This window comes from Trifolium pratense, linkage group LG5 (assembly GCF_020283565.1).
Source record: "Trifolium pratense cultivar HEN17-A07 linkage group LG5, ARS_RC_1.1, whole genome shotgun sequence".
In the NCBI taxonomy this organism is placed as follows: domain Eukaryota; kingdom Viridiplantae; phylum Streptophyta; class Magnoliopsida; order Fabales; family Fabaceae; genus Trifolium; species Trifolium pratense.
The window spans coordinates 15,511,004-15,529,225 of NC_060063.1; the positions used below are offsets into that span (position 1 = coordinate 15,511,004).

At 33.8% G+C, this 18,222-nt stretch overlaps 2 protein-coding genes across 3 annotated transcripts; one reads left to right on the forward strand and one right to left on the reverse strand.

Annotated features, from left to right (window-relative positions):
* Nucleotides 1-4,716: 4,716 nt before the first annotated feature.
* On the forward strand, nt 4,717-10,640 carry LOC123884084 (pentatricopeptide repeat-containing protein At2g06000-like). Of its 2 annotated transcripts, XM_045933092.1 has the most exons (3): nt 4,756-6,820; nt 7,217-7,284; nt 8,478-9,077. In XM_045933092.1, exon 1 carries the CDS (start codon nt 4,955-4,957, stop codon nt 6,617-6,619), a length of 1,665 nt encoding a protein of 554 aa, XP_045789048.1. In that variant the 5' UTR covers nt 4,756-4,954; the 3' UTR covers nt 6,620-6,820; nt 7,217-7,284; nt 8,478-9,077. The 2 variants fall into 2 exon arrangements, with proteins under 2 accessions (XP_045789049.1, XP_045789048.1); XM_045933093.1 differs by lacking the exon at nt 7,217-7,284 and having other exon boundaries at nt 4,717-6,820; nt 8,478-10,640.
* Nucleotides 10,371-13,874, reverse strand: LOC123884086 (serine/threonine-protein kinase RIPK-like). The gene is made up of 5 exons (XM_045933094.1): nt 13,193-13,874; nt 12,490-12,625; nt 12,246-12,382; nt 11,980-12,103; nt 10,371-11,338 (listed from the first exon to the last, which is right to left on the reverse strand). Exons 1-5 carry the CDS (start codon nt 13,577-13,579, stop codon nt 10,686-10,688), a joined length of 1,437 nt encoding a protein of 478 aa, XP_045789050.1. The 5' UTR covers nt 13,580-13,874; the 3' UTR covers nt 10,371-10,685.
* Nucleotides 13,875-18,222: the final 4,348 nt, after the last annotated feature.

Here is an 18,222-nt window from a genome sequence, read left to right on the forward strand (position 1 = left end):
GGGGAAAAGAAAAGTCCTAATTGGTTCACACGAACCGACCTGCTCTGATACCACTATTGTAACACCCTAACCCATACTACCCTTAAAAACGTAATTTTAAAAACTTTTCAACAAGTGTAAAGGCAGAGTGCCACGCGGTAATTAAAACACAAGCATACACACAGAGCGTCATGAAGTTTAACATGAAAAACAACAGCGGATTCAAACATATCAAGCATGCATATATATATACATATATATATACATAAGCCATATTCATCCCTAAGGATGTCACTTATACAAGAACTAGCATATCAAAAGGTAACACCGATATACGATGAAATCCAAGCGTAATCCCCGACTCGATGTTACATTACCAGAGCATTTACTATTTACAAACTCTAACCAAAAGCTAGTACTAAGAGGAGTAATCTATGCTAAGTCTCCTCACCAAAAGGTACTTCCACACCAAGCTAAAACAGCAGTCTAAACGTCGGCACAGTCCTCAGCCTGAATATCTGAACCCCCAAAGGTCCAGCAAATAACACAAAGCAGAGAGTTAGAAAACATAATCGCATAACATACGAACATAAGAAAGGTCTTACACTTTCGAACTACATCATACATATTCTAACTCACGCCAAAACATCGTACTAAACAATTATCAATTAATAAGATTCAACACAATTCAACCAGATAATGTCACATACCATTTATCAAATATATGCGCATTTACCCTAAGGTATCTAATGCCAATTAATTCACTGTCATGCCATCCCTAGACATAACTAAATGCATGTGGTACCAAGGTGTCTCACCAACGGTGGACCAAGAACAGTTTTATATCATGCTGGATATGTCGGAACTTACCGAACCATCTTATCTCCCTTGGATAAGCCAACACAGTTTTATATCCTGTTGGATAGCAACTCCGGACTCATGGATTCATCTAATCCGATCCTCGGCTTCATTATGGACACATAACCCATTTTCGTTATTGGAACCCAAGTTTCCAATGTTCACATACAATCATGAATGCATGTATGCATACACATATCAACCATATGATATTCTCTAGCTCGAAGCTACTCTTTTATGAATGCGGGAACACAATCCTAACACATTCACTTAACATTGCAAATTAATGCCAAAACATAACATTGCTCACTTTAAGCTATAACTTATTGCATACACGTTTATCAATCATATAACGATTAACAATAAGCATTAACAGTATCAACATGTATCAACAATCATGTAAGGATACCCTTAAACCATGTTACAAGTGCCTAATCACACTTACAAACATCAACAAACATTGCTGTCACAGAGGCCTTCGCTAAGCGAAGCCTCAGCGAGACATGGCGAACCTCACCAGGAAATCACCTGCTCATGGCGAGCATTGGCGAGCTTCAGCGAACTATTCGCTGAGCGAAGGCTTAGCGAGCCTACGCGAACCTCACCCGGAAGTCACCTGCTCATGGCGAGCATTAGCGAGCTTCAGCGAACATGTTCGCTACAGCGAACTCCTGGTCGCTTAGCGAACTATACCAGAAAAATATCTGTTCTTGAGTTTCAATAAGGCGGTTTAACATTGAATCAACTCAAAAATTCATCCAAACATGTTATAAATTCTTATAAACAGCCATTCCAAACATATATGGTATCAAGGAACATTAATCATCCCTTCCAAACATCCAAATACCTCAAATAATCAAAATCATGCCAATTTCTTGGGTTTTAAGTAACTTTCATAAACTTTTTCAACATGATCCAAACACATGTATATTTTTCATGAAATCAAGCTAGTGATTAACACATACAAAGTGATGATGAAGAACATCACACTCACATACAAAAGCTTAATCAAAAGTCTAAAAGAAATTGAGTGGGAGAGTTCGGGAATGGAGACATAGACAATCTCCCCTCTCCTTGCCACTCAAGAATCATGAATTCTAATCTCTTACCTTAAGTTTGGTGATGATCCAAGCCTTCTCTTGCTCAAGCTTTCTCTCTTGATCAAACCCTAGCCCTTGCTCTATCTTGCTTCTAAGGCAAAAGTCATGAAATGAGCTAAGTCTCATGACATGGTTTCCTTAAATACCTCTCCCTAAAAGTCATGAACCAAGCCCAAGTGGCTTAGGCCCATTGCCTCTCACGCCCATTAAGCCCAAAACAAGGTTCTCGCGTCTAATAACTTACGCTCGGCTAAATAATTATTCGCCGCTCACTAAAATAATAAAAACCAATTAATAAATAAAATAACATTTAATAAAATATACGAACACGAAAAATGGGTCGTTACATTACACGCGCTCGAACAAACTCTGATTTGTGAATACAAGCTCTGAACCTCTGAACTAGTGTTTTTAACTCTTAGTCCAAATACTTTGTATTCATTGTATTTGCTCATTAAGGTTCTCTTAAGAGCAGTTGTATTCTTTCAACAACTTTATTATCTCTGTTATTTGAGAAGTCTTAAGCTTGTGTGCTTAAGTGAGAAGTCTTAAGCTTGTGTGCTTGAGCATTGTTGTGAAGTCTCTTGCTTGTGTGCTTGAGCATTTGTAATCTTGTGTGATTATATTGAAATCCCTTGGAAGTGCAAGGGGACTGGACTACTCTCGTTTTGTGAGAGGAACCAGTATAAATTGCTTGTGTGATCTCTCTCTCTCCCTTATCTCGTTTTATTGTGTTACTTATCCGCTGCTGTTGTAGTTAAGTTAAGAACTTTGAAAAAGTTTTAACTTGGCTAAAACACAATTCAACCCCACCCCCCCCCCCCCCCCCCCCCCCCCCCCCCTTCTTGTGTTTTCACACCTTCACAGGTATCCGCAGATATTAACAGATATTCATGGATGATAATTTTTTTTAAAAAAAAAACATATTAACACATAATAACATTTCTTCAACTTTTTTTAAAGAAGTAAAAAAAATATTAACACATAATAATATTCATAAATTTTACTTTCAAAAGATGTAATTTTCATATTTAAATTTGTGATTTTTTATATATTAAAAGAATAGCATTTAAACTATATTGTAAAAAAAATCACAGAACTCCAAATATCTAGCCCAACTATTAATGCCAATATTTTCTAAATAAAAAAAACAATATTAATGTCAATATTGTTATGTGTGTATCTTCACTCGAGTTCAAACTTGAAACTTCACAGTTATGTATGAGTTTTTGTAACTTCCTTTACAGACAAAAAAATAATTCATAAATATTTCTTGGGCATTTTTCTTTATAATACACACACAACATAAAGTCCAAGATTCTCCTTTAAGAATTTAATAATATGTTGTCTCTATGCCAACAATTCATTGAAGTTAGTGACAGAAGTGTTGGCGATATGTAGGTCGTCGGTTATGGAAGGGGTTTCAAAAGGGATAATGCCAACGACCGAAAGAAATGAAGTATTATACTAAACTTCATCACGAGCAAGCAAGGAAGTCTAGTGTTGGGGTGTGTTTTTAATAACGTAGCATAAGTAGGTCTCAAGAAATCAATTAAGGATCTCCATCTGTCCATCCATGTGGGGTGAATCTGTGTCTTGGATGACTTAAGTGTAATGCCGACGCGAATTCCATAATGGTTTAGGCAAGAAGAATGCGAGTTGCTGTGTTAGAGATCTTTTGGGGCAATTTGAGATGGACAAAACATCTTGGATTCAAGGAAAATACTTTGTCATTAAAAGTGAATCTATTGCCTTACTTGAAGCGATGAAGGAGTTGGAACAAAGAGAGACTTCACAAATGTCATATTTGAAACCGAGTATAGTGGATGCAATTCAAAGTTAACATGTTGGTGTTTCTAAATTTAGTTCCTTAATTTGTACGATTAAAAATATTACTCCTTGTGTGACGGTTGTGACAAAATATAAATTTGACTTTTCTCCTCATATAAGCATAGAATGCCAAAAATGCCATTGATTAAAATAAGCTACTTCTTATATTAAGTAATTAATTGAAAATGTGTTTGGCCTAACTTATTCTTAAAATTGTAAAAAAGTAGAAAAAAAAGTCGGGCCAAACGGTACCTTAAACTATGTGAATTGACGGTTTTTACTTATAAACCGTCATAGAGGGAGTATGTCTTTACATTCGAATTTGAGGTAACCAAGCAACAAACAAATATAGTTAGTCACTCATACACTTGTTTGGGAGACCATTTCATAATTTGGTCACTATATTTTGAGTCATTATCTCATTGTATTAAACATTTGTTATCTAATTATAACTCTAACATACAATATAGTTGGTACGAGTTTTCTTATTCGGATCATGTGTTAACTGATTGAACTAGTTGACAAATGATCCGGATAAGAAAATTCATACCAACCTACTCACCAATTTTGTGTGTGAGAGTTATGTTATTGATCAATATACTCACCAATGTCACCGATACACGGAACAATTAACATAGTAATAAGGAAATGGATTCAATGCATTCGATTTGATGCAGTCGGTGCATTAGGGTCGTCTGATTAACATCAAACGATTTACATTTAAATGCAGTTAAAATATCAAAACTCTGATCTTTAAATACTGACCGTCGGACCTTGATCGAACGGTCCTAATCTTACTGGTTGTAGGTGCAGTCACAGGTGCCGACTGCACCAAATCCAGGTCTAGTAATAACCTGTCACTAAAAAAACTAAGATTATTATTATTTTAGTTTTTTAATGAAAAATGAAAATTTCATTTTTATAAGTTTTTTTATTTAATAAATGAAATGTGTTTGAGATGTCCATGTCACAATCAATCATCACATCACATAGCATAATAACATATGTGATAACAATTCAAAAACCCTAACGCTGAGTAAGCAAACAGTACAACCCAACTGCGGCATCCTTTTCGTCCCCGCAGCCACCATCATCTCCGATAATCACCGCAACCATCATCTCGCCGATAATCACCGCCGCCGATTTCAACTTTTCCGTCACACATTCCCGTAAAATGCTCCAACATCATGCACTCGTTCGCTTCCATGGATCAGAATCGTGACTCAAATCTCAATCCGTCACGTGCTCAATCACCAATCACCATCATCAATGCCGTCCCTAGGCACGTGACAATCTCCGATGTCGCCTCCATGGGTTCCATAAAAAAGGCTGAAGCCTGGTTCGTTAAGATCGCTTGCACCGTTTTTGTTCGTTACAATTCATTTGATCGTTTTGTGTTTTATTTTAGTAAACATTTAACTCCAAACCTTGTTCAAGAGATTGTTAATTGTAGGTTTAACAATTTTCCTTCATTAGGTTTTAGGGTTGTTCAATTCAGTAGAGAGAATTTGCATATGAATCATAATTATTGGACTTATAATATGTTGTTGAGATCACTTTGCAAATCGAATCATCATGGTTCGGCGAAATTGGTTTATGATTGGATGAGGTTTGATGGTCAGGTTCCTGATAATTGGTTGTTAGGGTTTTTGGTTTCGTCGTATGCTTTAATTGGTAGATTCGATGTTTCAAAGGAATTGCTTGTTGATGCTCAGTGTAATAATGTTGGAGTAAATGCTGTTGTTTACAATAATTTGTTTAACATTTTGATAAAACAGAATAAATTAAGGGATACTGTTGAAATGTTTTGGGAGCTTGTTCGGTTGAAATATCGTCCTGTGACCTACACGATCAATGTTTTATTGCGAGGTTTGTGTAGGGCTGGAGAAATTGATGAGGCTTTTAGGCTTCTTAGTGCTTTGAAGAGTTTTGGTTGTTCGCCTGATGTGGTTTCTTATAATACTATTATTTATGGTTTGTGCCGAATTAGTGAGGTTGATAGAGCTAGAAGTTTGCTTAACGAGGTTTGTTTGAAAGTGGATGTGGTGCCTGATGTTGTTAGTTATACGACAATAATATCATGTTATTGCAAGTTGAGTAAGATGGATGAGGCATCTTTGCTTTTTGATGAAATGATTAGATCTGGAACTATGCCTAACACGTTTACTTTCAACGCACTCATTGATGGCTTTGTTAAGTTGGGTGACATGGCTTCTTCGTTGGCCTTGTACCAGAAGATGTCTTTTCATGGCTGTGATCCTGATGTTATTACTTTCACTTCCCTCATTAACGGTTATTTTGTAGTTGGACAAGTGAAATGTGCCTTGGAAATGTGGAATGAGATGAATAGCAGAAAAATTTCTGCAAGTTTATATACGTTCTCTGTCCTTGTCAATGGATTTTGCAAGAACAACAGACTGCACGAGGCCCGTGATATTTTGAGAATACTGAAGCAGAGTGACGTTGTTCCGCAACCATTTGTCTACAATCCTGTTATTGATGGATATTGTAAATCAGGGAATGTAGACCAGGCTAATAAAATTCTTGCTGAAATGGAAGAGAAGAGGTGCAAGCCTGATAAGTTGACGTATACCATTCTTATTATTGGGCATTGTTCGAAAGGGAGAATGGCTGAAGCAATTGGTATCTTTGATAAGATGTTGGCAGTTTGCTGCGCCCCTGATGAAATTACTATAAATAATTTGAGATCGTGTCTTTTGAAGGCTGGAATGCCTGCTGAAGCTGCCCGTGTTAAGGAAGCTCTATGCCAGAACCACAATTCCAGTACTTCATTGAAGAAGAAATCTGTTCGTGAAAGTACAAATGCAGATATACCCATTGCTGTTTATTGAAGTGCTACTGCAATCTAGTGTGGTTAGACATTGGTTCCACCATTTTGCATCGAGTACCGGCGCATGTTTCTGGCTTTTGGTACAAAAGGAATGCTATAATCAAGCAGAGGGCCTCTATTTGCTGGAGATCGCCAACATTTACATTTGCGTTGTTGCCTTTCCCTACAAGATTCTGCTTATTGTTATTTAACCTAAAGCTAGGTATAATTCTTCTCTAGTTCATTTGGTTGAATAGTTTTTTAGTAACTTAAACATTTTTTGTCAAATTGGTTCTATTTTGATTTTCCTCTATTTTTATTTCAAAGTGGTGGTAATTATTTGATATCATGTTTACCTGAAAGTTCAGTTGTTTAAGAGTATATGGAGTTCTACCTGAAAGAAATGGAATAACTTGAACTGTTTAAAAATACTGTTATTGTAAGTAAAATTTTGTTGTAAAGAAGATATGAAGATTGTTAGTGAAGATTCAGAGATGGCAACATTTGAAAAAGGGGCCAATAGGATTCTTTATTCTCGTGCTCATGTATTCTCATTTCTCATCCATAAATTGTTGTGAAAGATTTAGGCCGAAATGTAAGGAACCCTCCTGATCTACAGGTCAGTAGCAGAAAATCTCCTTGTGGTTTCAAACTCAGCAATTCAGCTCATTTTTCTTAATTAACTAGGTATGCATATTGATTCCTTAAAGGTGGTTTGCTGTACCATATGTATGACGAGTTAAATTTACAGTACTTTGCAAGGTTTTGTGAGCTTAGGCAGTTGAATTGCCGAGTTTTTAACAATTGGGAGGTTTTCTGCTGCCTATAATAGTTGGAAGGGGCTAAGTTCATTTTTGCCAAATATTTTGCATCCATCCAACCCCTTTTTATTCCGAGAAAAAAAAAAATTAACAACACAATTTATGTTAGTTCAAGAGTCGAGCCTTTCCAAAACATTCTTCAGTTTCTCTTTCCCACTTTAAGTAAGACTTAGGAATTATTGTATGCCTTAAACATAATTTTCTTTTTGGGTTCAAGCCCAGGCAAAGTATTTCCAAATTGATTCCAATTTTTGGTTATGTCAGGCAACAGCTTCCAGGAATTCCTCAATATGCTATACATCCATGAAATAAAAAACATTATATATATAATATGATCCCATAATCTAAAATGAAAATAAAACAGGTATGAATACTAGGAACAGAAATAGGGAATTGAATTCATTCTAGGACTTTTAAGCGGTCAGAAGTTGTACCGGATCTATTGCTACCATTAAAAGAATGGGGAGGTGAACTTGAATCTAGCTAGGGTAGACTTGCTTTCAAAGCCTTTCTAGGCTAACTCTTAACTAAGTCCCAACAACGGCTAGCGAAGAAACTGTGTCTCTTATTCCCGTTGCTACCAAATATTATGCTTAACATGTAACAATTCAGACTCAAGTGGAGCAGGTCAATAGGTTTGGCATGGCTAGGTTTGAACTTTGCATGGGCACAAAATATGAGCTATGTGAAGGGATCATAGTGTTTATTTAAGTAGCCTTAAGTTGTACAGATTCATCAAATTATGTAGCCTTAAATTCAGTATAAAAATCTATTAACATGGAAGACTTCCTCAAAATATGTTTCACACGCTGTAAAGAAATATGTTAAAAATTTCTCCATTTTTTTATAATTAATTTTTCTCCAAGTAAATGTTATCCATGTTCTAGGCTTCATAGTTGAATTTGGATAATTCAATAATCTAACTGAAGGGCATAATTATTTTTTTTTCTGATAAAAAGGTCATAGAAATTTGTTGATTTATTTGTTATATTTTTTTAATCAGCAGAAATGATGATTTACTTGTTTTGTAAAATTGGCTGTGTATTTTTCCTTTGGCAGGTCTGGCAATGGTATTTTGAATTGCAACTGTGAACTCCAACAATCCCATCCCATTATGGAAACATGTTGTGAATCACCGAAACCTACGGTTTTTGGCCTTGTAGGTTCAGAGACAAAGCACTTCAGTTTTTTGCAGTATTTGGAGGCCCGAGTTTCTTGGTGCACCATCCTTCCCAAATTCTAAACATGACACAAATACGGGTCAGTCAATGAGTATCGCCCAATTCTTTACAAGTTTAAAGCTTGCTGGATGTTACTAATGTATAATAAGATAAAGTGTGCGTCATATTGAAAGAAATTTCATGCTTGAAGTTCAATTTATCATTGGCTAAATAGCTGGCCTTTGAGTTTAAATTCTTCTGTGAAATAAGGTTTTCTATTCATCTTTTTTGGCTTACATGATCTTAGAGGGTGTAACAATAGTTTTCATCAGTGACCCAAAATAGTTTCAACCATATTAATTTTTTAATTCTTTCTGAACATATCCCTCTTTGTGTAGTTTGCCACAAAAGAAAAGGTGAAATAACCCTCTTTGAGGGAGAGTTGTATAATGTGCCTTAAAGAGGATATTCCTTAAATCACACAACTCTGCAGCTATCATTAACCTTGTCTTGTTTCAACTGTTGTTTAATATGTTCTCTTTCAAAAATATGTATACTAGGCAGCCAACTTGAACTTTTATCACGACTTTATGTAATGTTATCAGTTTTATAGTGTCAAATAACCGATTATCCCAAAAGCTTAAGCTGTTAGGATAGGGCCACATCAATGGTTTTATATTTCTAATACGCCCCCTCACGCAAGAGCCCACTTGGGCTTGAAGTGTGGATAATGCATAGGCCCACCTACCATATGCTTAAATTCCACTTTTTAATTAGAAAGTGAGGGGAGCGGGGATCGAACTCTAAACCACTTAGTCATAGAGGCTCTGATACCATGTCAAATAACCGATTATCTCAAAAGCTTAAGCTGTTAGGATAGAGCCACATCAATGGTTTTATATTATTTCTAACATATAAGAAATTTGATTCATTCATTAGCTTCTTTGATAGAATTTATTAATTAGTTTAGTAGTGCAAATACAGTAATAAAATCTTATGTGCCCCTTAAGCCCATGGAAAGGCTAGTCATTGTTATTTTCTTGTCAAACTAGTAGTATTTGAAGAAAGATGTGCTGGTAAAACCTTGGAAATTGTATTTAATGGATCTGAATATGTCAAGGGCTGTAAAGTTAGAGTTTTGATTATTTAAAACACTTTCTTACACACACACACAGACAGACACACACTGATGTAGCACCCAGTTTTTTTCCCCATGGTATGGAAGAATTTGCCTATTTCCGCTATTTTTTCCGGCCGTTAGATCATGTAAACTAATTTAATGGGCTGGGCATTGATTAGTGACTACACAATTTTTCTTTTGTCGGACACTAAATGTGGATACTTCTCTAAGCTAAAATTTGAACTTTAGTCTGCCGCATTATTGAAGTTTGATTCTTTCTGTTAGATTCAACTCCTTGGTTGTCGCTGCACACTATAACTTATATATAAAACATATAAAAGCTTGAGAAACTAGTCTGAGCATGTCACTAAAAATAGTATACGACGTGATAATGCGTTTTCAATAAATCAAAATTTAAGGGAGTTGGGTCTCAATGGCTATTCAGTGTCAGGAAAAGCTGCAAAATTTTATATGAACAATTAGTGTTAGGAAAAGCTGCAAGGGAGGTCTCAAATTCTCAGTTACACACCTTTGGTCAAAACACTTGGCGGTAATCCTCAGTGTTGAAATTTCTTAAATAATTGTTCAACAAAATCTTATTTAGTCAATAGTCATTGTCCATTTGTTGAACCATTCTAATTTTTTTTTTTGGTCAAGGAACCATTCTTTCAATTCACCAAGAAGCAAAATGTATTATTCTATATTTGTATCTACACAACTTAAAATAATTACTTCCCTCCTTTAATTGAAGAATAAAAAATAAAACTAACTCAAGCATATCTTCCATTACAATTGCACGCCCACTCTTCTTTGATCTCCCTTGTATAATTTGTGTACTCTTGCAATTTGTAGCTCATCACACTTAGGCTATAGTAGTTTGTACACTAAAATAAAACTAAGCATTTTTTGCACCCAAAAAAAAAAACTACACACTTTTTTTTTTTTGAAAAATATATGTATATATATACAAAATGTTATTGGTTTCCATTAAGCTATGTTTTGCGGAGGAGAATTCGATGAACTTCCCCTACCATTTCGGTATTTGTCAACCTGCAGACGTGGCCGTGGTGACGATTGTGACTGTTGCCGTGGTGACGGTTGTGCCTGTTGCCGTGGAGATGGCTGTGACTGTGGCCGTGATTGTGGTTGCGATTGAGGGTTTGGCGACCTCGGTGATTTAAGTGGATGATGCCTATGGCCATTCCTACGATAGTGACCATTTTCCCTTTTCCTCTCCTTAGGTGTTTCACATTCCTTTGTTTGATCTTTTTCTTTAACCCCTCCATTATTATCAACTGGAACTGTGTAAACAAAAGGTCCAATTGGAATATCATCAAAATCTTGTAAGGGTTCCAAAATCTTAACCACTTGGCTCATTGTTGGCCTACTCTTGGGTCTATGGCTAAGACATTGATAAGCCAATGCAGCTGCTTTTTTAGTACCCATTTCAGAGTATTGTCCTTCAAGTTTAGGATCCATTAATTTACTAAGTTTTCTTGGATCAATTAACATTGGTCTTGCCCAATCTACTAGGTTTTGTTCCCTTGGAGGACGATTTTTGTCCACTGACTTTTTCCCTGTTAGCAATTCCAACAAAACTACTCCAAAGCTGTACACGTCACTCTTGGCCGTCAAGTGACCTATAAGAAAACATTATTAAAATAAAATTGATTTAGTAACAAGAATTCCAGCTCAAGTTAATCAATCATATGCTGTCATCGTTAATATTGTCATTATTAATTATACTATTATAATCCAACAAAACAAAGCTTAAGTATAGGTTTAGCTTAAGTATGGTTTCTTTTGCAAAATTTAGTTCTCTTGTGTTGGTTTATCACATTTTCAGAAAGAATTGTTAATTTCTATTTTTTTATTAATTTTTTAATTTCTATTGTCACTATCTCATTATTTGATACCGACATAACTAATTAAAATACATGCCAATATGCCATAATGATAAAAGACAAAAATCATAACTAAGCCTAAGAAAATAGTTGCACCCTCCAATTATAATTATATATATAAGCTAAAAATTTATATATTTGGCCTAAACTTAGAACAAATAAAAACTTTTTAGTTTTGCTTATATTTAAAATTTAAAGCAGCATTACATAAGTACATTATTCTTTTTGATATCTATATAAATCAGTTTTTAGATAGTGCTTCACAAGTGGTTTTAATATAATGAAAAGTTCTTTTTGGGTGTAGTGTGTGTTTTAATACAATAAACTAAAAGGTATAAGACATCAATATTAAACTAATTGAGCATGTGTATTTTTACCTGTCATGACATATTCTGGGGCAGCATAGCCTTGAGTGCCCATAACTCTTGTTGAAACGTGGGTGTCATCTCCTTCAGGACCATCTTTTGCCAACCCAAAGTCAGAGAGTTTTGCATTATAATCCTGAAAATAAAAATAAAAATAATAATTAAGAAAAATGCATTTCAATTAATAATTTAATTTAAATGTATCTTATTTTTTAAAATTGATAGCTGCATATAAATTAAATCTTCAATAAATCAATAAGTAAAAGTATGATACTTACCGAGTCTAACAAGATGTTTGAAGCTTTGAAATCTCTATAAATAACTGGTTGCTCAGCATCATGAAGAAAAGCTAAACCTTTTGCAGCTCCAACAGCAATTTTCATTCTTGTTGACCATGGTAGTGATGCTGAGAATCCTACAAAAAAAAAAAAGGTTAATTTTCTTTTCTACTTCAAAACATATTGAAATTAAAAAAGACATTTAATGATCACATTATTGTCATATATAATAAGTAAATCTTACTTCTAAATAATTGATTTTCCAAGCTGCCTCTTGGTAAATATTCATATACCAAAAGTCTATGTTCATCTTCACAACAATATCCTATTAGCTTCACAAGATGTGGATGCCTTAATTGTCCCAAAACAACAACTTCAGTCTGTAAGCACAATTTACAAAATCAAAGAGTTAGAACTCAAAAGTCAAAATCACTTATTTCCAAAAAGTTGACTTCTAAAAATAGTTTAATTTGTTCACATGACATTGTCTCTATTTTTGACTCTATGTACACAATCACATAATCACACCATTAAAAGAAGAAGTTAAATTAGCAAATTAAATAAAATAATGATTCTGAATTCGTGTGGAATATGCTAAAATATGCTAAAAGGACTTATATTGTGGAACAAAATGAGTATTTCTAACGATTAAGTTACCTATTATAGAAATTGTGGAAAAAATTACACTTATTATAATTACTTAAATATCTAATCAATCAACTTTTCTAAATATCTAAAAAGCACTTGTTAGTAATCATGGAATCACGATCATCTGCGATAGCAAAATAACACAGCCATTAATTTTAGAATAGACAATCCAAATTGCACTATTAATTTCACATAATTAAATAGTCTCATTTATTTGTTTAAATTAGACGGTCGAAAAGTGTAATTGCTCAGAAAATCCATTGGATTTACAAAATCTATGATGGTAAAAAAGTACTTACCAACCATTCTTTGTGACCTTGTTTACTTTCCAAGTCCAAGAGCTTAACAGCAACAGGTTGAGCCTTCAAACCAGGCCTAACCCTATCTTCAATAAACCCTTTATGAACAGGTCCAAACCCACCTTCTCCAATAAAATTACTAGAAGAAAAGTGTTGTGTTATAACCTTAAGCTCAGCAACTGTAAATACATGAAGATTAGACCCTACTAAAGAAATAGACAAATCCTCTTGGGTTGTGTTTGGATAACTCATTTCTTCTATTGAAATCCTATGAGTTGATGTTGAAGAGCTTCTTGGTTTTGTTGACACCACTTTTTTTGGCTTTGGTGATGGATACTCTCCTTTGAAACAACTTGCTGGGAAAATTGATTTCCATTTGATTTTCATTTTTGCTTGATAATTAATTTCTTCAAGTGTAATAAAAAAACTTCAAATATCTTTCAGAATTGGTTTTGTAGAATGTATAGAGTAATCTACAATATTCTCATATATACTTATACTTATATATATATATATGTAGATATTTGAGGAAGGTTTTGTTGGTGAGAAAATGTGATGAATTAGGTAGGAAGAGAGATAATGAAAAAATTGGAAATTGGATTATGACTTTGGAAGGTAGAGAGAAGTAGTAGTATTCAAAATCTTCAACTGCTCATAGAGAAAATAAGTTATACATCTTCTTTTTATATCTTCCCTACGTTGAATATTTCTCCAAATTTGTTTTTTGTTTTGTTGTCTTGGTCTTATTTGCGATGTAAACCTTATTCTTTGTTCATACGTATAAATATACAATTATATTGAAAGGTTGTAGTTTTTTATTTTTATTTTTTTTGCCTAAAGTAGTTGAGGGTATCTCACTTGAAAATTCTTGAATTATAATATGTATGGAGATTTATTTAAGAAGTTTTAATTTTTGCTCTTTTAATATGTAGTAACTCTCTCCCATCACACTATGAGCAAATTTAACTTTTTTTTTTTTTTTTATATATTGAAAAAATTGATATATTTAGTCTATATTATAAATTAAATATATCAGTCTTTCAATGTAAAAAAAAAAACAAATTTGCTTATAATATTTAATAGTCTTTTGATTAGAATCTGACAATAAAAAAAATAGATTTTAATTTTATAATTTAAAATACTGAATTTAAATATAAATCGTCTAATTTTGATGGAACAACTACTGATATTCAGACATTAATCAGATCAATAATTAATTGTCATGTTTAAGAGACAGTTAAAATTCAACTATGTCACGTTATAGTTTTTTATTTTTTTTTATTTTTATAGTTGAATTGTAATAGTTTGTTTGACAAGTAAGAAAGATCTAAACATGATTTGTTTAACATAATCTGATAAATGGGGAATCGGGTATCCTAAGTCTAACAAGTTGGTTCAAGGAAAATGACATAGCTACCCTTGCCGCTTGACTTTTAATTCCTTTATGTTGTTAAATTTGAAAAAAAAGAAATTTTGTCTTGTCATATTTGGAACTTTTCTAACATTTAAGAATCTTTCCTTTCGTTTTCTAATTTAAATGAAGTCATGTGCAAATGCACGGAACCAAATATGAGTTATTTACTGATTTCATTTTCTTCTTGTTTTGTTGGGTTTTGGTTGACATTTTTGGTAACTCAAGGTATTGTTTGGATGTACACATCAAACACTCTAATAAAGCAAAGTTCTACTAAAAGTTTTAAACTTTAAAATCAATTAGAATGACATAAAAAAGGGAGATGTCATGCTTAAGCAATTATATAGTACAAAGTATTCCAATTTTCAGCCATATGGACTCTGTTAGACAATTTCACATTTTGAACTTATGACTTATAATCTATAAGTTCATAAAATAAAATAGATTAATTTGGTAATTTTTTTTCTTAGTGAGTTTATATATTTTTTAAGGTAAAAGAAGAAAAGTAAAGACATCTCAACTATTGGTATCCATTTACTAACCCCACAAATAAGTCAACTCTCTCAAATTTATTAAAAAGAGAAAAAGAGATAAAAGAGAACTTGAAGACTAGACCAATATCGAAGTGGAAGTGAATAAATAACCATGTCTTATTAAAAACCTTACATGTAAAATTCATAGGAAAAACTAAATGATTTATAATTTATCATAAGTTTATAATTTATTTTTACCGACTTTTAAGTATCATTTTTTCTCTCGACTTCTCATAATCTTATGTCATCTTACTTAAAAATAATTAATTAAATATTAATCTTACGTTATTTCATATTTATAAATTAGTTCAATCACTAATTTTACTAAATACTAATATTAATTTAATCACTATTGTTTGTTTGCTAAAAAGGATTATAATGGGAGGGTAAGTTTGTCATTGGATCGAACGTACGTGTTTCCAACGTGTGTTCTTGTGAGTATTGAAATCAAAGTATATGCTTGGTTGGTCTGCTTGCAAACTTGGTTGGATTATAGTTTCTAGAAGATGGAAAACAATTATTGTAAATTAAATCAACTTGTTGTATATAAAATTATACAAATCAACATCTAAGCAGATAAATAGAAACTTACGATAACATAAACACTTGAATTTATAATTAAGATTCTAGAAAATGCTTAATATATTATATTTTCACAATGCTACACCTTAAAAAAAAAAATTAAAAAAAAAAAAAAAGAAGAAAAAGACAATGGTACACCACGCGTGAGTGAAATTGCAGTGTAATAAAATGTATGGCTTGATTATTTCAATGAAATTGCAGTGTAAAGTCATAATCGGTTACACAGTCCAAAGCAATGTTTTAAGAACCGGACCGGAGATCGAACCGTTGTGACCTTCGGTTCAAGGGTTAACCGATCTAACCAGTTCAATCGTTATTGGACCGTTTCCATTGAACCGTTCATATAATTATTCTATAATAATAATATGGAAATGAACTGATTAGTAATTTTTTTTTTACTAAATTAGTAATGTTATTATTTAAGCTTATTAGTGTGATATATTCTAAGTGTTGGTGTTTTGATTGGCTACATTTTGCAAAAGCCAACCAGCCAGATGCTGAACTGAGATGCTGTAGCATTATAGTACAGCATACTGAAGCTCTGTTTTCGTGCAGAATTTTTATTTCAAATCTGAGTCAAGATTTGCTTCAATTATATATTCAGGCACGTGCGTCTAGGCAAGACGAGACTTACTCAGCAAGTTTTATTGAAGTCGGTCAAAGGAAAGTGATTTAAAACAAAAATATAATTATATTATATTTTTGGCGTTTTTTTTGTTTGGTACAACATGAAACAAACAAATTATATTTTTGAAATTAATTTAGGGTTGGGCCGCAATTCTCACAGCTGTACAAGTCTGAAGACCTAACTTGGACATCAAGACAATTGAAGACTATAAATATGTGAAGCCTCAAGCCTTTACAACTTGTGTATTCAAAACCTTGTCTTTCATAAAGCGTGCGTTTTTTTAAGGTTTTGGTTGTGTGTTTTTTGTCAGCCTTTCTTGTGTCAATCTGATGCAAGTTTAGGACTGTGTTTGTGTTGTTTATTGTAAGCTGCTCCTAAGCTTTTAAGCACGGAGTTAGTGTGTGTGATTCACTCATAAGCTTTTAAGCAAGAGTGTGATCTAGTTTCTAGGAGAGTGTCTCCATCTTGATTATTATTATTGACAGCAACATGGTACGTGTTGTTAGAGGGAATTTGGGACGGGGTCTCATTATCTAAGAGGTTCTTAGGTAGGATTGCACGGGTAGTGTCTAGGTGATAAGTCAAGTACCGGGTGTTGGTCGAGGGCTTTGAACTAGAGCTATTATAGTGGATTCATTCCTGGATTGGTATCCCCCAGAGTAGGTGACGTTGCACTGAACTGGGTTAACAATTACCTGTCTTATTTATTGTTCTGCAATTTATTTATTTATTTACTGTGTTCTGCGACTGTCTTGCTGCAACGTGTGCTATAGCATCTTGTGCAGCATTGTGTTCACTGCGTGCCAGATTTAAATTGGCATCAGAGCAGGCACCCTTTCTGGTTATAGGGTGAGCTCCAGGGAGAATGTCTGGCAACATGGAAAAAGAAGGAGGGCTTGTAAGCAGACCACCGCTTCTAGTTGGTGTCTCCAACTATGATTATTGGAAATCACGCATGATTGCTTTCCTAAAATCTATGGATAGCAAAACTTGGAAGGCTGTTCTGAAAGGATGGGACCCCCCTGTGGTCATGGACAAGGATGGAAAGCCAACACTTGAACTAAAAGCTGAGGAGGACTGGTCTAAAGAAGAGGATGAGCTTGCTTTGGGAAACTCAAAAGCATTATATGCATTATACAATGGGGTAGACAAACACATCTTTAAACTGATCAAAAAATGTGTCTCAGCAAAGGAAGCTTGGAAGATTCTTGAAACTGTTCATGAAGGTACTCCTCAGGTAAAAATGTCTAAATTACAGATTCTTACTACTCAGTTTGAAAATTTACGTATGAAGGAGGAGGAAACAATTCAAGATTTTCATATGACTATTCTAGACTATGATAATCAATTTGATGCTTTGGGTGAGAAAATTCCCGAAGAAAAGTTAGTAAGAAAAATGCTTAGATCACTTCCAAAGAAATTTGATATGAAAGTCACAGCTATGGAAGAAGCTAAAAACATATCTCAGATGAAGCTGGATGAACTGGTTGGATCACTCCAAACTTATGAAAGTGTTGCAAATGGAAGAAGTGAAAAGAAAAATAAGAGCATTGCCTTCTCATCTAAAAATAATGAAGAAGAACTGGAGGATGAAGAAGAATCTAATGAGAGTATCTCTGAGGCCATGGTGTTATTGGGAAAACAATTCAACAAAGTTCTGAAACGAATGGATAAGAGACCCAGATCAAATTTCAAAAACAATGCTCCAGGCACTATGCGCAGCAATGAAAATCAAGGAAAACCAAAAGGTGAAGAAAAATCAAGCTTAAACAGAAACATTCGATGTCATGAATGTGAAGGATATGGCCACATCAGACCTGAGTGTCCAACATATCAGAAGAGAACAAAGAAAGGGCTAACTGTCAGTTGGTCT